At 36.1% G+C, this 27075-nt stretch overlaps 1 protein-coding gene across 1 annotated transcript; it reads right to left on the reverse strand.

Annotated features, from left to right (window-relative positions):
• Positions 1–233: 233 nt before the first annotated feature.
• LOC101888211 (homeobox protein Hmx) lies at positions 234–26810 on the reverse strand. The gene is made up of 3 exons (XM_059121223.1): positions 25167–26810; positions 5271–5380; positions 234–1266 (listed from the first exon to the last, which is right to left on the reverse strand). Exons 1-3 carry the CDS (start codon positions 26021–26023, stop codon positions 473–475), a joined length of 1761 nt encoding a protein of 586 aa, XP_058977206.1. The 5' UTR covers positions 26024–26810; the 3' UTR covers positions 234–472.
• Positions 26811–27075: the final 265 nt, after the last annotated feature.

Raw genomic sequence — 27075 nt, forward strand, 5'->3', positions numbered from 1 at the left:
CTGGCAACTCTATGGCCGGCGCAGTGGAGTGACCATTTGTGGCCGTTTGTGAGGAAAACTTTCCAGCCATTTCCTCTGCATTGTGTTGTTGCTGCTGCTGCGTTGTTGTTGGTTGTTCCTCATCCTCATTCTCCACATCTATGGCCGCATCATCGGCCTCAGACTCACTGTGGTGGCTGGGTTGGGGTGAGGGTGGTGTCAACCTTGTGGCATGATGTAGGGGGTGAGTGTTGGCCAGTGTGTAGGGTGACGATGTTACACGCATTAAATGCTGCAAATGCTGATTGTGATGATGATGTTGCTGCTGCTGCAGATGAGAGTGGTGACCATGCAGAGAGGATGTGTGATGCTGGGATGTTGGTGGGGTACTGGGCGTTGTGGGCCTACCACCACACTGGCTGTTTGCAGACGATGTTGAGGGGTTATTGGCAGCTGCAGCCGCAACTGCGGCCGCAGTTAAACACCCCACCCCCTATACCAGGGATGACAATGGTGGCCGGGGTGGGCTGTTGTTGCGTGCTGCCGCTGCGGCATAGTATTGCATGGCATGGGGATGGTGTGGAGGTGGTGGGGGAACAAAACCGGATGTGGTGCCATCATGATACAGGACTGGCACTCTCACCAAACGTTGGGCAGCATGGGCCATATTGGCCATGTTGGCAGCCTCCAGCTCTGCAGCCAATTGTCTCTTCCATTTGTTGCGGCGATTTTGAAACCAAATTTTCACCTGAGTCTCGGTCAGACGTAGCGAGGCAGCCAAACCGGCCCGTTCCGATGAGCTGAGATAACGTTTCAAATCAAATGTGGATTCCAGCTGGAAGACCTGGGCCCTTGAAAAGACCGTACGTGTCTTCTTTTTACGTTTATTTTGATTTGAGTCACCTTGGGGCGAGGAACCATCCGAGGGGCCATCGGTGCCATCATCCTCTTCGATGATTTCCTCACCCTCATCATCGGATTCATTGGAGCTGGTTGGCAGTAGATAACTGGAATTGGAGTGGGAGGAATGATGATGAGAGAGAAGTAAGCTGCCATTGGCACCAACACCACCACTGGAGCTTGTGGGTGTTGTGCCTTGATGGGGTTGAGAGAGATGATGATTGTGGTGGTGTGAGTTGTGCTGAGAATAGGGTGAGGGTGATTTGTTGCCATTGTTGTTGTTGTTGCCACTGCCGTTGTTGTTGCTGCTGCTGTTGGCCAGGGAGCCATTCATTTGTGGTGAGGGTGGTGAGGAGTGATTTTCAGTGGTATTGGTGGAAGAGCTATCTGCAAATAGTTATAAAAAAGAAAGAGAGAAAATGTTAATATATTTAGAATAATAATCAAATCAGAGAAATTATGGCAAATGTCTCAGAGAGTCCAAAAGAATGTCAGAGAGAGAGAGAGAAAAAGGAAATCAATTTTTTCTATGGAGAGCAACAATGGAAATTTTCTCCGGCGCATACTCCCTTGCTATGCTGCTGAGTAAGAGAGTTTTTATTTGCTGTTATGGGCCCCCACCCCTCTCCCCCTTATGGGGGTTTATGTATATGCCACGATTTGTTGTAACAAACATATAACTAACCATAATAATTGCTATCTATTTTTAAAAATGGCGTTTAACTTCAAATCTGTTTGGTGGCCAACCACCAACGACACAAAGGACCTATTATCTGTCAGTTAAAACATTTGGCTTAAATCACAAGACAAACACTTGACTTTTTTGGGTTGCTTGCAAAGCAAATGAAAACGAAAATGTGTTCTCAAAGAAAAACTTTACATTTCGTTTAGACCTTGATGGGATTTTCACTTATGTGCTTTTCTCCATGTAATCTTGAGCTAGTCTGCCAAAGGAATTTCTTTGTATTTTCTATGGTTTCCATTAAGTGTTGGAGGAATTTCTTTGGTATGGAATAAGAAAACAAAACTTTTCTTTTCTTAAAGAATTCCTCTAAGAAATTTCTAACATTCTTTGAATTTGTAACAGCGTTAATCGCCAATTTCCAAATATGTAGCTAAGCGGTAATTCAATTCTCAAACATGCATGCAATTTCCACGCCAAGTAAATGGCCAGGTAGACCATTTCCCTTTCCGGCCCCCCCCCCCCCCTCCACGATGCCCAGTAGTTTTCAATTAAAATGGCTAAAACAATTTGTACAAATAGTTTCATTAAAGGTATTAAATATCAAAAACGGTTTAAATAACGCCATGCTACAACACACGGAATTCCAATGCAGTGTAAGAGGCTCAACGGAACCCCCTTACCTCTCCACATTCCCTCCCCTTTTGCCCCTCAAACACCCACTTATCGTTTATCACCTGGAAAATGTTTGCCAAATGCATTTGTGTAACTAAATGCAATTGGGTTTTACAGGAGTAAAGCTACTCTCACTGTAATTGTATGTGTGCATCTTCATGTGTGTGTGTTGTGCTTGTTTGTATGTATGTATTTAAGCCTATTTAATTGGCCTTTTGCATTAAGTCGCTAACTAAATTGCAATTGAATTTGATCATGTAAATTGGCCTTAAGCAAATATCGCAACACCACCCAATTCACACACACATATACTCATACTCACACCTACACCTACGCCCCCTTTAAAATGCCCACTTCAATTGCATGGCATTCCATACCTCGTTTACATTGTAAAAGCCGTTAAGATAAATTCCATGGATGACAAATATGTGACAGAATGTTTTAATACCCTAGGAATTTGCTGAATTGTTCGAAAAAAAAAAACGAATAAAAACAATTCCTTAAGAATGAGGAAAATGTTATGACAAAGTAGAGAACAAATAACAACAACAACAACATGAGAAATAGATTAAGAATCAATTGAATTGAAACAAAATAAAATTAAAACTTAAATTGCATTGCGTGTTAGGGTATTTCGAAAGAAGAAAAATGAGAATGAATTTCGAAAATGTAATGAAGATGTCTTATATGGGCTGCCAGTGAAAAATAGATTGTAGTTTGGAAGCCCAACCAAAAAGGAGAGTTGGAAATTAAACCCTCAAAGACAAATCCGTAGATTTCTCTAAGATCTAACGTAACCCTCAGATATAAGCATTGCTGGAATTAACCGATACTGCAGAGACGTACTCAGAGAACATTTCAAAATCATTTCAACGTAGGAAGAGGCTTTGATCCCAACTAAAACTTAAAACATTGTTTATTGATTAAAAATTAACAAAACAGTCACAAAAGTAACAATTTCTGAAGAGGTGCGGTACCCAGTGCCTCGTAGGGATTCTTTGTTGAAAACAGGAATTCGTATTAAACAATAAGTAAGCTGTTTGATCTTTCGATTTTTTCCATCGATTTTCAATTTTGACCACTCAAAGCAAAGTTGCTTTCGATTTCAGATTTTTTGATATGTTGTTCGACCAAAAGATGATATAATCGACTTTGTGAGGGAAGGAAACTCAAATGAATGTTAAAGGCTCTATAACCCAAAAAATCGAAAATCGATTATGAAAAGTCGATTTGGTTTTGAGATTTTAGGAAATTTTGAATCTCACCAGTTTAGTTACCCCCACACCTCCTAGTCCCTGCGGTCCACTGAACATATGATATAATTTTGCAGATTTAAGGGTAGTTTCCGAAAATACATATGTCTGTTCAATCTGCTGAAAAGCTACCTCGACTCCGCTACTCTTTTTGAAACTGTCCATACACAATTTGGTGTTATTCTCCTGTGAGTTATTAGTGTTATTCTCCCCCGACTTTACGTTTTTGCCATTTGACCTCTAAATGCTAGTCAAAATAGTTTTCAGCTCTTCGGCGATTAGGTAGCATAAGGATAATCCCGAACTCTACATTGGATTAAAAATATTTAAGGACCTTCCTTTGATGAAACGTCCGTTTAAAAGGCTTCTGTGGATAGAAGGCCTTCTAAAGTTCTTCGATAGAAGAGGTTATTTAAATTTTCTCATTTGTGCAGATGATTTCTTAACGAACTTTTAGGAATTTTAGGTCATCTATTGAGAGTAGATGTTCGAAAGGCCTTCCACGGATAAAAGATCTTCAAAAGGTTTTCTACGTTTAGACGACTTTCTATAGATCCTTAAGCTTCTTTGCACAGAATACATCTTGAAGGACGTGTAAGGTTAAAAGATAGTCTAAATGTCGTCAACCATTCTTCGTCAAACCATTCGAAAAGTCATGAATAGGCAAAAGACGTTCTTAGGGTCTTCGATGATCAGAAGACTTCTTAAAGGTCTTATATGGACAACAGAGTCCTTGTGGGTCTTATATAGTCTTTCTACGGGTCTTATATGAGTATAAAACGTCTTCGATGGAACTCCTTTTAACCTTTAAAGGCTCATCCAGAAAGCTTTCGAAAACCATTCGGTGAACAGAAGACTTATAAGTATCTTCTATGTATAGCATATCCCTAATACAACATTTACTGATAGAAGAGCTTTCAGAAGTCCTCAGTGAACAACATATTCATTACTACATCATCTTCATGGCCACAATGATAGAAGACTTCCCCAATACAGGTGAGATGAAAAAAACTTCAACCATCTTTAGACCGCTGTCATTTCTAAGCCACTCGTCCGACGGCTGTTAAAATTATTCCAATGACAGCTCATTATATCGTTTACAAGCGTACAACAGCATTTTGGAGAGAATTTCCCAGAAAAAAAAGTTATTCGTGATGGAATTCAAGCGTAATACTGCGCTTTCTTTGAATTTGGCTGGAAAACCACTAGTGGCTATCGTTAGAGCACTCCAGCATTTAAATGTGAATAAATCTTTTGTGGTTGTTTTTGGTAGCGTAGCCCGACGTCAAGGAAGTGGACGGAAGAAAACAGCAACATAAGCAGAAATGGTTCGTAAAGTAAAGAAGCGACTTAGTGGGAACCTGCGTCGTAGTGGCCGAAAAATGGCTCGTGAGCTGAACATATCGCAATATTCCATTGAAAAATGAGCTCGGTGTAAAGCCATTGAAATTCCAAAAAATGCAAGAATTTACACCGCAACAGAAAGAAAATAGACTTAAAAGAGCTAAAGAGTTGCTTCGCTTGGCCAAAAGTGGTGTTCTGCCGAGTTTGGTTTTCTCCGATGAGAAAACATTTGTTGTCCAGCAGTTTGTAAACAAACAAAATGATCGTGTTTACTTGCCAATGAGGTCTTTTGAAAATGTGCTCCTTCGGTTGACCACCAGAACTCAAGCGCCGGCATCAGAATAAATTCTGGCACAAAATCCGCCACATTTTATTACTCCACATATATTTTTAAAATAATGTAATAAAAACAAAATTATATAATAACAAGTACTTACCATGTGTGGGACTGTGAAAAGGCATGCGTTGTGGTGCCCAGGGCCAACCGGGTGGACACAGGGCAGCATAGCGGCCGGCCAATGCTCCCCACTGGGATATGAAACCCAATCTGTAAAGAAATAGGAAAAAAATCCGCAAATCAATAAAGAATGTATGTTTGGAATGAAAATAACAAAAATAAGAAAATTCTAATGAAAAGGCTGAGGGAAATTGTTGATTATTGCATGTCGACAAAAGGGTAATTCAATATTTTCCCTTTTGGCAAAAATGATAATAAGAAAGATTTGCAACAGCTGTTAAATATTTAAGAGATTTACACACATTTTAATAACAATGCTACACAAATAGACACAACGACAGGACTAATTGGGATATATGTGCCACCCCATTAGAAAACAACCCCCCTCTGGTGGAACAATAAATAAATTTCAATACAATAAGAATATGTCTACATATGTGTGTGTGTGTGTTTATTATAGGATATATATAACATGACTATATACATATTGTATCTCTATACATTGTTGTTTTTGTAAATCTGTAAATACACATCTTCATATTTCTATTTTCTTCCGTTTTTTTGCAGGATTGTGTTCGTTGGTGTCTGTGTGTGTGTCTGCCCATCCACGTATGTGAAGGATTGAAAACCCCAGAACATTATTCTTCTTAAGTTTTCACAACAGGTAAATCTTTTGTTATGTTGTTATGATTCTTCTTGGTTTATTTTTTCAATTTGGTTTTATTTGAAGTTCAAGATTTTAAGGGTTGCTTCTTGCTTTTTCGTAGTCCTGGATACTTCCCCAACCACACACACACTCATCGCACATACATTTCTTAATTCCCAATTTTCGTTAACTTACATCCGTTTAGAGGAACGAAATCGAAGCAAAAGAAGAAAAAAAAAAGAAAAAAAACCTTTTCTTTTTTCTACTTGACTTAATAAAGCACTTAAGTGATTTTCCTTCTTTTATTTCGATCTCCCCTTACCTCCCATCTATTCAACCAACCCCCCACTACAATATTTAGCCACTCTACTCGAATGATGGTAGTCATGAACAAAGTTAAATATTAAGATGTTTAATGGATGATTAAGTTGAGGGTACAACAAACAGGTTAGATTTTCTGTGAGGGTGGAAAATAAAGATTTGAAGCTATGGGAAGTGGGGAAGGGAATCCATTTAATAGGCATCGTTTTACTTTTTCCCTGATATAATCACACACTCACGCATACACACAACACACAGACAGGTAATTTTGATTCGAGGTCAAAGTTTTTCCTCTGATGTTTTTCTTCTTCTTCCACTTGCTATTAGATAATTGGGAGCAGAAATGGGTAGGGGAAGATGAGATTTTTATCTACAGACAAAATGTCTGTAAATAAGTTTTTATGTTTTGGAAGATTAACACACAAATTGAGTCCAGTGGAATGGTGGTGGTAAATGGCCTTCAATTGTGTTGTTTTGTAAAAAAATTGAAATTTTGTTGAAAATTAGCAACAAAAGAATGTCAAACTATTGCAAGTCCTGAGGGCTCTGTTTTAAGTTTATAAACAATATAATTAATTTTTGCGATATAATATTTACATATTTTCGATTTTTAAAGACATAGAGGATTCGAGAGGTAATATATGTAAATAAAATAATTGCTTAATTCCTTTTATGAGATGGGGTTTTGAAAATATATTTTATAAGTTCATCGTCATATCAAAATTTACATTGTATTTTTTTTTCAATTGTGAATATCACACTTAGTAATGCACAACCATCGTAAAAGAATCATTTAAGATATTTAATTGCCGTAAACCCCAATGTCACTATAAATTGGCTGTTCGTTCTCTATTTGATTAAAAAAAATCGTCATTGAGGATCCTCTTTTGAACAATTTCGCTACACTAGCTGATCTGTAATGTGGACGTGAAAGTCAAATCTGAATTTTAATTTTTAAAGATTATATGAATGAAAACCCTGATGTAAATGGATTTTTTCCAAGATTTTTTTTTTTTTTTCAAACCGGTTGCAATTTTTTATTTTTCTACCATAAAAAAATAAATACATAAAAAGTCGCATTGTGTTAGTAATTGGTGTTCTCCAGAATGGAACAACCGATTTTGTTTATTCAAACTCCATATGAAAGGTGACTTCAATACCAACGATTTTTATGTATACTATATGTATATTGGTTCATAAGTTCCAGTTAGTGAACCCTGCGTCCATTTTAAAGCATGTATTTGTATGGATATATGGACAACATTGGGAATGGTATGCAATTTGGATTAAGGGTCAAGAATCTATGCACCAAAGGTTATTTTGTTTGGAAATTTGAATTTTAAGTACTAAAGAGCAGTTTAAATCTCGACATATTGTATAGGAATTAAGCTAGTGAATTAGGGTTGATATATGAAAATGTGTACAGGGTGATATAAAAAAACTGCAACAAAATCAACCGCCATAATTTACATTTTTTTAACCTTTATTGAATGAAAGAATGTCGGAAATAGCATCTAATTTTAGAATAAGTTTAGATTTGTTCGAATTGGTCACCTTTGGCACGAATTATGGCCTTCAAACGGCCAATGAAACCGTCACACGCTGCCCGAATGTTGCTTTGTGGTATTTTGGTCCATTCCCGGCGAAGCGCTTGCTTGAGGTGATCGACACTTCGGTATTTTTTAGTGCCAACCTTGCTTTCCAAAATGCTCCAGACACAATAGTCCAACGGATTGGTATTCGGAAAATTTCGTGGCTATTGTGCGCTGGAAATGAAGCAAGGAACTTCATTTTGTAACCATTCTTAGGTGGGGCGTTGGAATGTCTGCGGCCAAAATGTTTACGTGCCCAAGGCTTTAATACAGCCTTCAGAATATCTGCGCGATAATATTCGACATTTATTCTGATGCCACGGTCGATTAATACAAACGGAGAGCGACCATCGGCTGTTATGGCGGCCCACACCATCACCATGGCCGGCGCTTGAATTCTGGTGGCCATCGAAGGTGGACATTTCAGCTGACCTCTTTACCAAGTAAGCACGATAATTTTGTTTGTTCACAAACTGCAGGACATCGATGGTTTCTCATCGGAGAAGTGGCATTTCACCACTTTCGGTCAAGCGAAGCAACTCTTTTAGTCTAATTTCTTTCCGTTGCGGTGTAAGTTCTTGCAATTTTTGAAATTTCAATGGCTTCACCCCGAGCTCATGTTTCAATATTTGCCGTATGGGCTATTGCGATATGTTCTGCTTACGAGCCATTTTTCGGCCACTACGACGCGTGTTTCTCGATCAAGTCGCTTCTTTACTTTTCGAACCATTTCTGCTGATGTTGCTGTTTTCTTCCGTCCACTTCCTTGACGTCGGGCTACGCTACCAGTATCACGGTAACGAGCGATGGTACGAGACACAAAAGATTGTTTCACATTTAAATGCTGGAGGGCTCTAACGATAGCCACTTGCGGTTTTCCAGCCAAATATACAGAAATCACACTATCACGCTTGAATTTCATCTCGAGTAACTTTTTTTCTCGAAAATTCTCACCAAAATACTTTTATACGCTTGTAAACAATATAGTATATATATAGTGAACTGTCACTGGAATAATTTTAACAGTTGTCGGACGAGTGGTTTAGAAATGATAGCAGTCTGAAATTGGTAGCAGTTTTTTTCATCTCACCCTGTAGAATCACTGTTAGTGCATATATTTGAGATTTGAAGGTGGTTTATCGACCGAATTTAGCCATGAGGCAAAATTCATTGGATCTGGACTTTTTTAGTTGTCGATCAGATATTTAACTAAGTTTTGAACTGTCCAGCCTTTGGCGCCGTAAAAAATGCATCATACACGAACTTCAAATCGGATGATTGTTTCACAATTATTGCACGAGTTAATGACTCAAGTCGAAAAAGGACATCAATTTCTTTTTCTTTTTCATTTTTCCAATCGAATTTAAATCCCTAGATTCTGACCACTACTACGATTGCAATGAAAAATATATTCAATAAAGCAGTCATATTGAATTAAGAATGTAACCTTTCAGCCCCTGAAAGTATGAACCGCAATCGAAATTTAAGCTTACTTTCTCGGGACATTTCGTTTTAAAAACAGTTGAAATCTGGATATAATTTCATGCAAGAAGAATTTTCAATTATTTTGACTGATCTAATGTAAAGTTTGGGAAATAAATAATCATTTTCATGATAAATGCTTCAATGTAAACGTATCCTAACATTATGAACTTGTCTTTGGCCTTTGTACGCTAGCAATGACTCGGTCAGCATTTCAGCTTAACATAATCTTAGCTAACCTGCAGGGATTTGAGACCAACATTAATATGTAAACACATAAGCTCTTTGCCAAGTGAAACTGAAACCTATTTTTAAAAATCATTTCCCAAACCCGCAAATTTTTAGAGGTTCTCTGAAATGTAGCCATAAAAACCCTCTTTCCCACAAACTTTTCCCTCTTTTAAACCCATTTCCATTTTTGTGGCGACAAATTTTAAACGTTTCAAATTCCACAATGCCTTAACCAAAAAAAAAAAAATAATCATAGCTTTCACACATGTTTTATATTTCTTTTTTTTTTTTGCACTTTTTCCTTTTCCCATCAATTCTTTTGCACCGCCAGGGCTAGTCGGAATATAAACAACTTAGAATTCTAGACTAGTAGTGTTCATTAACCTTTTTTTCTGGCCACAAAAACGGAGACAGCAAAACTATACCTTTCGTTCTTTTTTTTTCGTTTTGTCGAGGAGAAATGCAAATAAGTATTTGTAAACTGACCTAAGTGCTCAAGTGACTGTGATTTCTAGTTATTTCATTACAGACCCTTCGCACCCTCCCTCACCATCCATACCTTCTTTTCAACTTTGTCTGCCCTTCCCCTCCCCTCCCCACCCCCACTTTGGCATTTTTAAACATTTATATTAAGTTTTGCTTTTGGTCATTCTCTTGCACTGACATTAACACCTTCAATCTGACCTGTTTTGTCTGGCAATTACCATGGTCATGGTCTGTTTATGGTTGTTTATACATCGATAATTTAAATCTTTAATTCCATTGTGTTGATAGAATAAAAAAACTAACGAACAATAAATAGAAAATCAATAATTTCTTTATTAAATAAACAATGCCACCAGACAATCAATCAATTGCAACCAGATTATTTTCAAATTAAATCATGGCAGCTATATTTCATGTTTTAGTTTTCTTGTTCTCGTCTCATTGCAAAGCGTTCGTTTTGTTTGTTTTCTTGTAAGGTTTCTTTTTTTCTTTTTGCTTCTTATTGCATATTTTTCCATCGCCCGCCCATATGTCACAACTTAGGCAAATATTGTAGCGCAAAAACATATCTATTTCTGTCTTCACTTAAATTACTGTTAAGCTTTTTTGGTTAAGAATCAATTAGCAGCAAAATTGGTTTCCGAATGGAAAAACTAAACCAAAGATGAAATATTATTTTAAGTATGCAAGGAAGCCAAGAGAAAAAATGTAAAACCTTAAAATTGTATACTAATAGTGAGGGGGTGGAGGTGGGAGGCTTGTTGTTAAAACCGCTTATGTTTTTTTTTTCTTTTTCGCAGATTTCCTAATGGGAAAACAAAACGGTATTTTTTCTCTGTGACACATTGACAAAATGGTTTTGGTGTTTACAATAAAGATGCCATTACATTTGAAAGGTATTTACATATGAAAATATACATACATACATAAGCTTTGGTAAGATCCAAATATGGCAAAATACTATAAGAGTTTCTATTTGGTACAAATATTATTTTAAATAGATATTTGTAATTTAATACAGGAATTATTGCACCAGAATTTAAACTAAATAGAAAAATGTATTAAATTCGGGGCCGACCATGTGCTACCCTACAACACTATAATATGTTAGAAGCCCCCCTATGTCCAAACCCATTTTGGAAGATTTCGCTTTTGAAATTATGTCACGGAGCACTGCCCAGATATTACCCTTAGCATTTTGACCAGGGACATTTGCTCAATATTTACGCACTTCCTCGTGCTGTTACTTGTTTTGGTCCATTTTACAGCTAAATATAATCCAATGGTCATCCAAAATGCTAGAATTCTTCCCCTGTCCTTAACTCTCTTCACAGGCGTGTCGTTTGGCTTCAATTGTGTGATCAGGAATTTTCTTCTGTTTTTTTGTTCATTTCAACCCCTAAATATTTTGCAATCATATCCAAAAGCAAGATACCCCTCTGTATCTCCAAATTTGTGTATTTCGGATATCGCCTGTAAGTAATGTTGGTATTTTTCACATAAAAGTAGTGGTCCATTCTATCCGCTGTCCTAAACTCTAACTTCATGCGAGGAACATTTTTAGTTGTTGTTCCATTTTAACCTCTAAATATAATGCGGAAATCCTTGAAAACGCATTGACAAAATGAGCCTAAACCTATCCTTGGGGAAATTTTCGTGAGGATCGGACGCTAATTGCAATCTGTATATAATAACCCCAACCTGACTTGTAAATTGAACAAATATTACAAAATATACAATTCAACATTATGAGTCAAATTGAAAAAATCGCATGCGATAAAAAACATGAAAAAATAAAAAAATGTCAAATGTATTTTTTTCCAAGAGGGCATTTTGAATTGACAAAATTTTTAAAAAACGGTCCAGCCATTCTTTAGATATAAACATTCTAGGTAACATCCCCTTCCTTTGTATATATAAATGGTGTATATTTTGCTATATATATCCGATATATTTACTATCGGCATCTATGCAACGGACCTGTTCGTCTATTTGTGATTTCGTCGTTCGCTGTTTGATGGAAAATTTGACTTTTATATAACACAATTGTTAAGGTCTATTTCACCCATTAAATATTACACGATGACCATAAAAATTGGAAGAGTTCTGCCCAGCCCTAAGCTCTAGCCCCATACTAACTTTCACTTCGATTGGTGTTTTTGTCCCACTTCAACCCCTAAATATTATGCGTTCATCTCCAAAAGTAATAAGCTTCTCTTCTGGCCCTAGCCCTACCTCGATTCTAAATTTTGTGAAGATCGGACCATAATTGCAACCTATAGAGTGATTACAAATTAACATAGACAAAAGGACGGACATACATAGCTAGATCGACTCAGCTCGGCGAGATAGGAAGACCCATATTCACTTTCCTATGTGGTAAACGAATATTTCGAGGTGTTACATAATTGTTGGCCCAATCAAATTTTTGATACCCCCAACACATAGTGTTGTAGGGTATAAAAATACATATCTTTACAACAAAAAACAAAAATTTTATCAAATTCCATTGAAAATTCCAAAAATTGTTGAAGCCCAAAAATATGCACCATGCATACACAGAATTTCGTGTAAAGCCTAAAAATATGCACCATAATTTAACAGAATGTGGTGTATGTACCCATACAGAACCCTATAAATTGAGCAAAATTTTGAAATTTCTTATTATTATTTTTTCTTTATACAGAGAATGTGATCCTAACGTAAAAATTCAAAATTCTCTGAGGCACATCACTTTTTTATCAATCTATCCTCATAGCAAAAAAAACAGGCCTTTTATTGGCTGCTGTTATATATGACGCCTAAAAGTATGCACCATACATGGACATCAGATAATATGAAATTAGTTACATTTTGATGATTTCTCATCACGTTCCCACCAAATGTGACCCTAATTCAAAATGTTAAAGTCTATCTCTTGATATCGGATATTTCTTCAATAACATAGCAATCCCCAAAAAAATTTGATTGATTTCTGTTAAACATGCCACAACAATTTAGTGCCTAAAAGTATGCATCATACACACAATTTTTCTCAGAGTCACAACCATCTGGCCCTGAAAGTATACAACACACACACCATTCTTCTCAGAGAGTCAGCAGTTAATCTTAGATAAACGATACGGAATTAGGAACATTTTATACACATTATCCCTTCAAAAAGGGGATTCAGGATACTTGTCCCACGCTTTCATTTGGGCAATGATGATCAGGCTAAAGGCTTCTCAATCAATAGAATTAGTGGTATTACTTTTCAAATACTATTTGTATTTAATATTTCAATTGGAGGTTCCAATATTTAGGAAATTAAAGGTAGTATAAAGAGTATGACAAGTACACTCAAGCCCAGACTTGGTTGGTTAATGGGGAGATACTCCAAAAAAATAAAAATACTAAAATATTCAAACACTAAAAATTCAGTGCGAAAATATCTTTGGGGAAAATATTAAAAACACAAACTAGTCTCTTTTCATGGTTTTCAAAAAGACTTGCAAATAGAAGCTCTGGTGTATAGTAAATTAAACATTATAGTAAAGCTTTATGTGGCGGAGATATATATTTTTTCCAAATTTTCCAGCACATAAATGACAAAATTTTCCATGTTTGGAGAAAATAAATCTCTCTGTTGCAATTAATATTTTTATAGAATCCATTCTCATGTAAAATCTGAATAAACGTAGCCTAAACATTAGGTATTCAAAATAATTATTTAATCCTTATCACCCCACTCCACAATAAATCCCTAACAATGATAATTATTTCCATAAGAGATTTGCAAAAATAAATCCTCTCAAAATATTTGTAAATAAAACAAAAACAAAAACATCGCAAAAATGAGCACCGCGTTGAACATACACACACGCACACAACCAAATGAAAGATGGAAGTAGAACCCAAACTGTGGAGTACTCTAACCTTTACGGCTTGTTACATGGCATTACAAGGTGATGTAAAAACAAAAACCAAAAAATAAATCTCATCAAAGTCTTTTGATGGCATATTTGTGAAATGTACACATTTTTCCAAGTGGTATTGTTGTGGTTGTTACTTCTGGTTACACTTCAGAACAATGAGTTGAAAGGGAATCATCGAACTCAAAATGTTTTGTGTGTGCACTTATCTTGGCAGATTTTTTTCTGTTGCCGCTTTATGGCACGCAGGCACGCATAACTGGACACAAATGCTCAACGTGAGACTGCGTAAGCAATCAATCAACCGCATCACATAGCGGTTGGAATTCATTGAGAAGCTACTGCTACTATGTTGATTTTTTCAAGCGGCTACCTCAAGTATAGACGTCCCAAGAAATCCCTGCTTAGACTAGAAAGCAAATGAATTGCGAATGCCTGGCGTATTACAACTCTTATGCCGACATTAAACGCATAGCGCTCCCAACCATGCAAATTTGTTGGGTTATTAACCCAAACCCTTTTGGCAAATAATTATAATGGCCGGCCATCAATGGGAATCATATGGTTGAGTGGATCCCCCTCTGGTCGTGCGTGAGTGCGCGAGAATGTGTGCGTGTGTGTGAGTGAGAGCTTAGAATATGATTTTGTATGATGGTACTTACAATACAAATAACGAAACTAAATTGCTACTTTGTGGTTTTCTCAAGTGTGTTGGCTAGAGGTTGATGGTTGACTGATAGTGTGTGGACCCCCATTAGGGGGTTGATGTATTGACTTGATGCGTAAATTGGCACTTCGCCAAATGACAACTGAGCCTATTGATTTTTTGTAATATCTTAAATGTGTGGTGGTAATTAGCATTTGGAAAGCGGTAAGGAAGGGACAGAAGTTGGGCAGAGCCGTCTACTTGATAACCAACACCAGCCGCAGATACCGAGGTCGAATTTTTTATAGGAAAATATTTAAACTCCACTATAAATTTTGATTTTTTTATACCCTCCACCATTCTATAAAGGGTTTTCCAACTGTGTCATTCCGTTTGTAACTCCTCGAAATATTCATAATAGACCCTTCGTATAGCATATATATTCTGGATCAGCGAAAAAATTCTAAGACGATCTAGCTATGTCTGTCCGTCCGTCTGTCTGTCTGCTCGTCTGTCTGTCTGTCTGTCTGTTGTAATCACGCTTTCTTTCGAACGCATTGAGATAGAAGGCTAAAATTTTGCATACATGCATAGTTTACCAGTAGGCAGGTTAAGTTCGTAAATGGGCCATGTCGGTCCACGTTTTCGTTTAGCCCCCGATATTCGGTATTTTCATGATTTTAGTGACATTATTTACCGTTAATATTTAAAATTTCGTATTTGAAGTTCGTGATTAGTACTACAGCCTATGACAACATTTTTTGTATGCAGATCCAAGTCCTTGCATAGCCCCCATATAACGGTACCTCCCGATATTCGGTATTTTGATGATTTTAGCAGCATTATTCACCGGAATCGCTCCAAATTTCGTACTGGACGATCCTAATGAGTACTACAGCCTATGCCAACAATTTTTGTATACAAGTCCAAGTCTTCCTATAGCCCCCATATAACGGTACCTTCCGATATTCGGTATTTTGACGATTTTAGCAACATTATTCACCAGAATTGTTTCAAATTTGGTATTTGAACTTCGATATGAGTACTACAGCCTGTGACAAAAATTTTTGTATACAGGTCCAAGTCTTCGTATAGTCCCCATATAACGATACCTCCCGATGTTCGGTGTTTTGATGATTTCAGCAACATTATTCACCGGAATTGTTTCAGATTTCCTACTGGAAGATCCTAATGGGTACTACAACCTAAGACAGAAAATTGTCTGTGCAGGTCAAAGTCTTTGGTACCTCCCGATACTCCGTATTTTCTTGATTTTTGCGACATTATTCACCGTTATTGTAACAAATTTCGTATTTCAAGTTCGTAATGGCCACTACAGCCTATGACAAAAAATTTCATATACATTTCCACGTCTTTGTATAGTCCCTATAAAGCGCTTTTCATTTAAGTGGTAGTTTTTGGATTTTTTTTTTTTTTTGAATTTTTTTTTTATTTCCTTCGATATGGTGGAGGGTATTAAAAGTTCGGCCCGGCCGAACTTACCTTCTTTTTTCTTGTTTTATATAAAAAAATCACCTCTGTTTCAACTTAAAAATGTCCATTTATGCTCAAATTAATAGGTGACAGCAAATTTGCTTCTTACATTAAAAAAAAATAATTAATTTGTTACAAAATTTGCCCAAAATATCTAATTTATCATTCGTGGAAATTAATCATGGACTGGCACCAGGTCCAGAAAATAAACATAACTTCTACAAATTGTTTTTAATTATCACGTCATCTTCTCATCTCTAAAATCTAACCTTTCTAGTCCTCCAAACCATTTACCTAATTGTCTACACTTATTTTATTTTCGAAATTGTAATAAATACTTTAACATTAGGCCTAAGGCTGGAAAATAAAAACACAACAACATCAACAAAGGAAAACATTAACCCTAACCAAGTTAACTTCATTTATTTTTGACGCCATTCCTTTGGCCAAAAAAAAAAAAAACAAAATCACCTAAACGCCACTCCATTTGAAGATTGGCCATTCAAAGTGTCATTTTGTGGCGGAAATGTGGTTGCTGTAATTTTATTTCCTTTCCAGGGGGTTTCTTTACAGAAGCTAAGGAGAGGAAGGAAGGAGAAGCTGGGAGAATGGTAAATAAACAAAGGTATCCAATGACTGGCTGGCTTGATGGTTGTTGGGGACATTGTTATTGTTGTTTTTCTTTGGTTCTATCTTGTTTTACATACAGAAGGAAAAGGAGCTGTGTTTTTTTTTTTTTGGTTTCCTTGCTTTTGCTCAGCGAGCCGGCATGTTGGGGCAAGTTGCGAGTCGGATTTTCTTCTTTTTTATTTATTTATTTATTTTTTGTCTTTGATTTTTCTTTGCGATTTTTTCTTTTTCAAAAGTCCTTTCCTCAGGCCTTTGCTTGTCCGTACATAATGTTTTAGGGCAATAACATGTTGTCAAAGACCATTTTTTGTATTTAAAAAAAAAAAAATGAAGGTAATTTTTCCCTTTAAATGCCTAAGGATGACCTGGGGGAAGATTTGATTTATGATGAAGGATAATCACCTTATTATGTAGCTAATTTAATTTAATGAAATTATTTATTTTATTTTTTTTCGAGCACATTAAACGGATTATGACGTGTTAATAAAATTGCAGAATAACACGGCTTTAATTTTAAAATTTCAAAACATATAAAAGAGGATTATGGAGGGATTATTTATAGAGATTACTTTAATAGATTAACAAATAAGGGAATTACAATTTTATTGTCCTTTGTAATTCGAACCCATATAACATCACCCTTATGAGTACAGATATGTATTTTATGATTTCTATGAATAAATTTTGAAAATTACTTTTCAACCTCTACATCTTTGCGAGACTCAGACTGATTTCAACACATAAATTAAGTAAAAACGGCCAATACTCAAATTTTTGTGATAATAAAAATCATAAATATCTACGAGATTCGATTGGGAATAAATTAAAACTAAGATTTCCAAAAAATCGGCTTAAATGTTTAAATATGTAGCTTTGGTGTTCTCCCAAAAAAACTCCGATATTTTTCGATTTTATTTTAGAAAATATGGTAATTTTCATACCCTACAACACTGTGTGTTGGGGTATAATAAGTTTGTTTGTGCCAAAAATTATGTAACACCTCGAAATATTGGTTTCCCACATAGGAAAGTATATATGGATCTTCCTATCACGCCGAACTGAGTCAATCTAGCTATGTATGTCCGTCCGTCCGTCTGTCCATGTTAATTTGTAATCAAAATTTTTGCATGGAGGAGGGCTTATGGAATAGAAGCCTATTGTTTTGGAGACGATCACATAATATTTATTTAGAAGTCTTGCATTTTGGATGACCGTTGGATTATATTCAGCTGTAAAATGGATCATGGACGGAGTGTGTAAATATTGGGAAAATTCCCAATAGCTAAGGGTAATATCTGGGCAGTACTGTATTTTACATAATTTCAAAATCGAAATATTCCACAATGGATTTTCACATAAGGAGGCTTCTAACATATTGTAGTGTTGTAGGGTATCACATGGTCGACCCCGCACGACTATAGCCTTGTTTGTTATAGAAAAAAGTGTTTATGCCGCCATGATCTTCAAAACTGTCTTTAATTTTCAAAATAATTCCCATTTCTCCAATTCTCCCTCCCGATCTAATCAGTTAATTTCATTTCATTTGTATAAATTATCATAATTCGTAATTAAGCAGAAAAATTCCTCGACTAAACATTTAAATGAAAAATATTTTAACCAAACCCAGAAAAAAAACGAAGAATTTCAACATTAATCATTTAGATTAAGGACGAAACGAGGGGAGAGTGTGTGTGTGCCTGTTTATGAGCGGCATTTGAATATGACTTTCCCTTTTTGGCCAACTCATAGGAGAAAGAGAAACGAAAGTTGTATTCAAATAATTAAACGATTACTCAACGACTTGACTGTTACACGATTAATTTAATCATTAATATTCATTCAAAACCCTCCCCCAGAGTTCTGAAAAATGAACAATTTCAATTTCCGTATTTTATTCCAAAGTGGTGGTTTTGTTTTCCAAAAAAAACTAAATTTATTTTTTGGTAGATATATCAAAATGATAAATATATCAGAGGGTTAAGCACACGTCAGCTAAAGCGCCAATTTAAGTCAAACAAAACAAAAGAAACTGAAATGTCCTCTGGGGGGAAGTATGCGAACAACAGGGAAGCCTTAATATATTTTATTACATAGGCACGAGTCAAACGCGGGAGGATCCGCTGTTATCTTGATGGCTTCTTTTGTGTTGTGTTTTTGTGTGCCAAGAAAAGAGAGCGCCTGCGTGTGTGCTGTACGGCTCATGATGACTGTGCTGAATGACTGACTGACTGAAGTGGAGTGTACATCACTTTAGCACTTGCCAGATCCTTATCTACCCACCACAGGGGCTTCACAACAGTCAACACACAATGAGCAGAGCACGCTGCTGCTTGACTGGTTATCAGATGGGCCAGAGCTAATGAAATGAAAATGATCATTATTAACCGACCCAACCAAGTTGATGTAGGTTTAAAGCGTATTTAACAAAAGGCTGTAGGGTGTAGCTATTTAAGCGAGTTTAATTTGGTATTGAGTTTTCAAACAATATTCGAATGAAAGGTAATTTGATCCTTGATTAAAACAAGCAAAAACAACCTACAATGTGCTTAAGTTTTAAAATTTGAACAGCTCTATGGGGAAGGGGAGAGGTTAAACATAGTCGCTGGACAAAATACAATGAAACACCTAATATGTGCTTCAAATTATTGAAACATTTTTTTTTTTAATTGAAAACCTGAAACACTGTTAAGTTAATTGCTGTTTTTTTCGTTCTTTCTCAATCGCTTGCATTTAATTGCATAAATAATAACCAGGACACCCACTTCAATTGCCGGGAATTGGCATTCAAGTGAACTCCTTTTTTTGGTTTCACAAATATTAACTTAACAGCTGTTAAATTCGTTTCGATTTATGGTAATTTAATATTTCCACAGGTGAGCTGATGATAAGTTCCTTTTTTCTGTAAAGTACCTCCATTTTAGTGAACAATTACAGAAAATATTTATTATACCCTCCACCATAGTATGAAGGGTATATTAAGTTTGTCATTCCGTTTGTAACACGTCGAAATATACATTTTAGGCCCCACAACGTGTATATATTGTTGATCAGCATAAAATCCTATGTCGATTTAGCAATGTCCGTCCATCTGTTCGTCTATCCGTCTGTGGAACTCACTCTAGTTTCCGAACAAAATTAAGTACGTTGATAAAATTTTACTCAAATGTATATTATGTCTGCAGGACTTTTGGTATTGAAAATGGGCCATGTAGGCCCATGTTTTGGCATAGCCCTCATATAATGCAACTTCCCTTTTTCAGGTATTTTGATGATTTAAGCGACATTATTCACTCCAAATTTGATATTTGAAGTTCGTAGTGGATATTAGAGCTTAAGACAGAAAATTGTCTGTGCAGGTTCACGTTTTCGTATAGTCCCCATATAACGGTACCTCCCTATATTCGGTATTTTGATGATTTTAGCAGCATTATTCACCAGAATCGTTTCAAATTTGTTATTTGAAGTTCGTAATAGATACTACAGCCTATGACAGAAAGTTGTGTGAGTAGGTTCACGTCTTCGTAGAGCCCTCATATAACGGTACCTCCTGATATTCGGTATTTTGGTGATTTAAGCGACATTATTCCCCGGAATTGCTTCAAATTTGGTATTTGAAGTTCGAATGGATACTACAGCCTATGACAGAAAATTGTCTGTGTAGGTCTACGTCTTCATATAGCCCCCATACAACAGTACCTCCCTTTATTCGGTATTTTGATGAGATTAGCTACATTATTCACCGAATTTGTATACCCCCCACCTTAGTATGGAGGGTAGATTAAGTTTGTCATTCCGTTTGTAACACCTCGAAATATTCATTTTAGACCCCACAAATTATGTACTCTTCTTTTTATCTTCAATATTTTCATAAAATCGTTTTTCGCTATAAGAAAAAAAAATGCACCAAAACACCAAAACGACATTTTTTAAAACAGTTCCACGAGTGAACAGCTTCTGTAGATTGGTATGAACATATGGTTCTCTCTTCAAACTTACATATTCCTACAAACATATGCATTTCTATACATACCATTTGTATGCAAGCATTTAATCCCTTTTGATAGATGAGATTATAACAATTGTATATACATATTTCTGATTCTCCCTATTCCCCGATATGGTCGTAGCTGTTGGCATGTCTGTCATCCATGTTCTGTCCCGTTTTCAAATGTAACATGGATTTTGCCGTTATGTTGTTTTCATTCATATTCCGCACACACACACACAAGCATTTTACAAATCATCACCCAGAATAAATATGTAGCATTGATGTAACACGTAAGAGCTTTAATACAAAAGGCAAACGTTTGCCATCATCGTCAAGAGTACTAAATGGGATAATGTCATGCCACGATGCAATTTCGCGCCGTCCCTTTTCTATTTTTTTGCTTGAAATCCGTGTAAATATGTTTATGTGGCGCGCGAAATTAGATTGTAATTAAATGCTTTTAATCATTGTTGTTGTTGTTGTTTATCCCATCTTCCTTGACGCTGTTAATAAAAATGGACAAATTTATAACAGTCTCCCAAACACACAGAAATCTAGCTCGTTCACACTCCCTCCCTTGTTATATGGTTGGTAGCTGGTTCGTCATGTGGTGGGCACGGAGATTATCAACAATACCACCACGAACAACAAACAAACAAAAATAACAACAACGAAAAGCAAATCTCTGTAAATGTCTGTTGGCCATAAGTCCTTAACTCCTATTTTGCAGGGTGCAAAATCAAGGAGATTTACCCCTAAGTCAGTCATCACTGCATATACATATGTATATCTATGAATGTATTTCATTTTGTTGCTGTATTGGTCTATTGCTATTTTATTACTGGCTTTAGTTTAAATCTCTTTACCCAAACTAAATATATGTAGGAATATGTCTGCAGTTAGACAATATTCTAAAAGTAAATGCAATTTTTTTTTCAAAACAAAAAAACTTCTCAAATTTCATTTTTCATAAACATTTTTACGTATGTTTGCCTGTCTGTCGATCTGCCTGTCTATCTACATCTAGCTTGGTTGTCTTTTTAGTTTTCGGGGTTAGTTATTTGAAATATTTAGGTTTTAAGGATGCATGTCCGCTGCTGGCAGCAAATAATGGCCGATAGTCCTGTTAGATAACGTTCTGTCTGTTTTCTTTCCTGGCAGCAAATGGTCATTTTTTTTTTTTCAATTTAAAAATTATGTAATTAATATAATAGTGCAAACGCAGGTGTGATAAAAATCTCAGCGGCCGTACGCCAGAGGAACGTGTGTTTGGGGACTGTGCTGATTGCCGTTGAGGTTTTATGGAAATGCAATTTGTAAATTATTTGTTAATAATGTAGAAATTTATCGGTTCCACAGATCTTGATGCTGTTAATTGAATTTCCTCTTAAATACTGAATTAAAACTTTCTCACACTAATCTAAGTTTTGAAAAAAGTAATCGTTTTGCGAAATCCAAAAAACATTTCAGAAATCTAAAGGAGCCGACTTTATCCAATGTTACGGCCAAGATGGCTAAAGAAATCCCTCTATAAAATGATTTAGGGTAAATATAAAAATTTACAATTTTTTCCCAAAACTAGGCTTCATATGAGGCTAAATCGAAATGTGGACCAATTAATTAAAATAGAAAATTATAATTAATTCCGTCGGAAACTGTGTTCCCAAATGTTAAAATACTTAAAATCATGTTGTACCACAGAGAACATTTAAAAATATCTTTCGTTTTATTTCGTTTTGAAATGTAGCCAAAACCTGGACAATGCCTAAATATTCCACATAGACGGATGTCTAAAATTTTTTGTATAAATTATATAAACCCACAAAGCACCCAAAATTTCAATTCTACGGGCTACGTGGACACATATTGAACTTGACCAGACCGCTAAAGAATCTTCAGGCCTGTACTTCGTTCATGTTATCGTGATTGAAACAAAAATAGATTTGGTAAAGAATACAATTTTTAATAGACTCAAAGGATTATTTCAAGGATTTACACCCTACAGGTCCCAAATTTATGAAACGTGAAGAGGGATACCCTTCCAAAAAAATTCCACCCTAGTACTAATACACAGCGAGAACTAATCTAGCCAGAAAAATTATTGAAATGATATACATCGGTCCCGCTCTGCTTTTTCGTATTTTAAATGTTCGATCCACAATTTCCAACCGAATAAGCTTCAATCTAGATTTGAAATTTAAAATGAAAATATTTAAATATTTTGGAAAGCAAGGTTGGCACCTCAAGCAAGCGCTTCGCCAAAATTGGGCCAAAATACCGCAGAGCAACATTCAGGCAGCGTGTGACAGTTTCATTGGCCGGTTGAAGGTCATAATTCGTGCCAAAGGTGACCAATTCGAACAAATCTAAATTTATTCTAAAATTTGATGCTATCTCCGAATTTTTTGTTTTCATTCAATAAAATTAAAAAAAAAAAAAAAATGACCCACCCATTATGGCCCACAAATACCAATTGTTAGACAAATCCGTTAAAAAAATGTGGCACAAATAATCAAAATACCGAATATTGGCATGTACCTTTATATGGGGGCTATACCAAATCATGGACCCATGCATGCAATGTTTCGCCACCGGAGCTGGAACCCATTATGACCAACAAATACCAATTTTTAGACAAATCCGTGAAAAAATGTGGCAAAAAATTAAAATACAGAATATTGGGAGGTACCGTTATATGGGGGCTATACCAAAACGTGGACCCATACATGCAATGTTTTGCCACACGAACTGGGACCCATTATGATCTACAACTACCAATTTTTAGACAAATCAGTGAAAAAATGTGGCAAAAACCATCAAAATACCGAATATTGGGAGTTACCGTTATATGGGGACAATACTAGAACGTGGACCGATATATCTCATTTTCAATACCAACCATTCTAGACACAATACAAATAGCTCTGCTAAATTTTGGCGCTCTACGTCAAATAATGTGGGCTGTATCGTGATTTCAACAGATTTTTGTCGAAAAAACTGAAGGATACTTATCAACAAAGTCACAAGTTATAAGAAAAAAAGTTATAAGAAAGAATTATAAAAACGTCTAATCAATAAAATATTGAAGAATTCAGACATATATTTTTGCGAGTCCCACAACAAAATAGCCCCAAAAAACCTCACGTAAATCTCTAATAGTCCTTCAAATAAAGTTTGAAAAAATCTCAGGTCCTTCAATAAACATACAAAGCAACCTATAAGTTATGTTCTTAACATTTGATTTTCCTATCATGGCCCCTTATACTATACTAATAACTATGCCAAGTTCTTTTAACATATTTTTAACATATCTAGATTTTTCTTCGATTTACCTCTGATGGTTCTTAAAAACTATATAAATTTGATTTTTTCTATTCTCGTTTTTTTTTAATTTTTTTGTATGTCATCCAAAAATATGTCGAAACAAAATTATAATAACGCCTAAAATATTAAAAAATGCATGTATCTATATATCTGACAGTCCCTTGAAAGATAGCAGTCAAATACACACCAAAATTCCGGTAGACAGTAAATCTCAGGTTTAACAAAACATATTCAAAATATATTCGTAAGATACGTTCGGAATATGCTTTGAAGAACTTTGCTCAGATAGTCTTTTAAAATAACATACCCGAAAATCCAATGAACTTATTATTAAAAAATTAAATTATAAATGAAAAATATGAAATGAAATAAATTATAGATAAATGCTCAAAATGTATTAAAAATGCTTTTAAATGGAAATTCTAATATTTTTTTTTTTTTTATTTTTGAATGTTCGATATTTTGAAAACTTCTATAAAATTTTTCGTTTCATATCTTTTTAGACGGATTAAAAAAAATTGGCGAGTCCTTATTTTCTCCTTGGAAATAAGATGTCATAAACTCAAGTCCTTCTACAAGGATATGTAAAAAACCTCAGTCCATACCTCTTATAGCAAGTGTTCCAAAAGTATTAAAAATGTTTATAATTTCTAATATTTGAAATTAAGCTAACTGAAAATTATACCATGGGCGTACCTCTAAAAAGTCGAATGTAAAAATGACTACAGCGTTTTGTTTCCCTCTACCCTACATTTTTCTTGGGAGAAATGCACAAAAATTAAAATTAAAAATGAAATATAAATTTTGAAAAATTGTAAATTTTTTATTGAATTTGGGGCGGTTCTTGCAACAAAAATGACCGACATCTTGAGACATGGCATTAGAAAAGACAATATCTGAGAGCAAAAAAACAATAGAAGAATCCAATTTAAAAAAAATCAGCACTTTTTAAATACCCCCTTTTCGCCAGCACTTTGAGCCAAAAACATCCTTTATCGATTAAACCAATATTTTATTTCTTGGGCCTATTTTTTTATTGACACTTCTTCGACACTTTTTGGAAATACTTATTTTCCACTTCGCGAAATTTAAAAAAAAAAACCAAAACATTTTCCTTCAACTCACCTTGACAACATGGCAGCATCCTGTGGCCCACCGGCACCTACGGTGGCCGGCGGTAACTGAGGTATGGGTGTTATTAAATTAGAACCGTTCTTTTTCGACGGCTCATTGCGGCTCAAAATCGATGAAATTGAAAAGCTGGTAAAACCATTGCCCGATGTAACCTTTCCATTAGCCGCCGCTCCGCCGGCTTGATCACTGCCGCCACTATTATCACCATTTGCTGTTGTTGTATTATTGTTGTTAAGCATTTTAATATTGTTGTTGTTATTGTTTTGTGATTCCTCTGTTGTGGTCGATTCGGGCGATTTAGGGGCTCCATGGGCCGCCATCGAGGGTGGACTTAAACGGTCCCCAACATTGACATTGTTTGCCGATGAGGCAGCAGCCGCGGCGGCAAAATGTGAGACGACAGTCGGTGTAACCGTGGCCGGATGTTGTTGCAACAAATGCTGATGAGCCGGATGTGTTAGATGGCCAAAACTGGCATGCAAGGCATGATGTAAGGCGACTGGATGATGACCGGCATTCAGGGAGTTCAGATGATGCTGTAAATGATGGTGGAGAACTGTTGGCGGTACTGCGGTGGCCATGGCGGCGGAGCTGGTGGGGCTGCTGTGATGTTGTGAATGCTGCTGATGGCTGTGGGCTGATGGCTGGTAATTGTGGCTGGAAGAGGTAGGTGTACCGGCTGCCGAGGTGGGTGTGTGCATGGAATTTGGTGTGGAGGCGCCCGGTGAACGGGCCGGAGATGAGGATCTTAGTGGCGAGTCACGACCCTCCTGGCCACCACAGCCCATGGGACTGGGTTCGGGGCTGGAGACAACACTGATATCGACTTCGTGTTCCGAGGAAGACATGTTTATATTTTTTTTTTATTTTTGGTTTCAGGGATTTGAAATTATTTCCTAAAAAATTTAATGTTTTTCTTTTCACTTGTTAACTTTTCATAAATTTTTTTCACAATTTTCTCATTGTTTTTAATATTCTTTGAGAAAACACTTGATTTTTAAAATTATTATCTTATTGTTGTTGTTATTGTAAACCTTTATTGTGGTTTATGGCTTGGTTTCTTCTCTCCAACTTGATTTTTGTGAAATTTGGAAAATTTTCTATTCATCCGCAAAAAAAGTACGTCCTTTCACGATCATCAACGTTTTACATTTAAATCGTTCATATCCTTTGTTGTGTGTCCGCAACCGTTAACAAACGTTTACTGTCTACTCGCTTAACGATGAATAAAAAAATATACAACACAACACCACGGACAAACAGACAGACACACTCGCACTGGAGGACAACGACGACGACGACACATTTACATTAACACATTGGCAGAAAAAAAACCAGAAAAAACTAAAGTTCTGCCAGGACGACGACAACGAATGTATCCTTGCTGCTGGTGATTTCTTTGAGTACTCTTTTGGTATGTGTGTGATTTCGATTTTATTTTTTGTTCTATAAAAAAATAATTGTTTTTTTTTTTCTACTTCGCTATTTGTTTTTTGACAATTTAACCTCTCTTTGCCTTCGAAATGAAATTTGCTATTCGATCGGTTCGAGCGTTTTGAAACACGGAGCGTTGGCTGGGTGACGTGTTTGTCTGTTTGTGTTTGAAACACAACTGAATCTAAGGTGGTTGGTTAAAAATTCTTTTAGTCCAAAGCAAAAAAAATGGATGGTTTTCCACAATTCCTCTAACACACTTTAGAACGATGGTGTGCTCGCATTTAACAACACCACCAGAGAGGGGTGCGCGCACACACACACAGGCACTCAACACACAAAAAAGGACTCACCACCATCACCAGCAGCGATGTTGCTTTACCATGATGTAGCCTAAGCCATACCCTCACTTTGGCACCATTATTTTCTTCAAACCCTGTTTTTCGCAATGGTTTGGGTGGGCAAC

Source organism: Musca domestica, unplaced genomic scaffold (assembly GCF_030504385.1).
Source record: "Musca domestica strain aabys unplaced genomic scaffold, Musca_domestica.polishedcontigs.V.1.1 1, whole genome shotgun sequence".
Classification (NCBI taxonomy): domain Eukaryota; kingdom Metazoa; phylum Arthropoda; class Insecta; order Diptera; family Muscidae; genus Musca; species Musca domestica.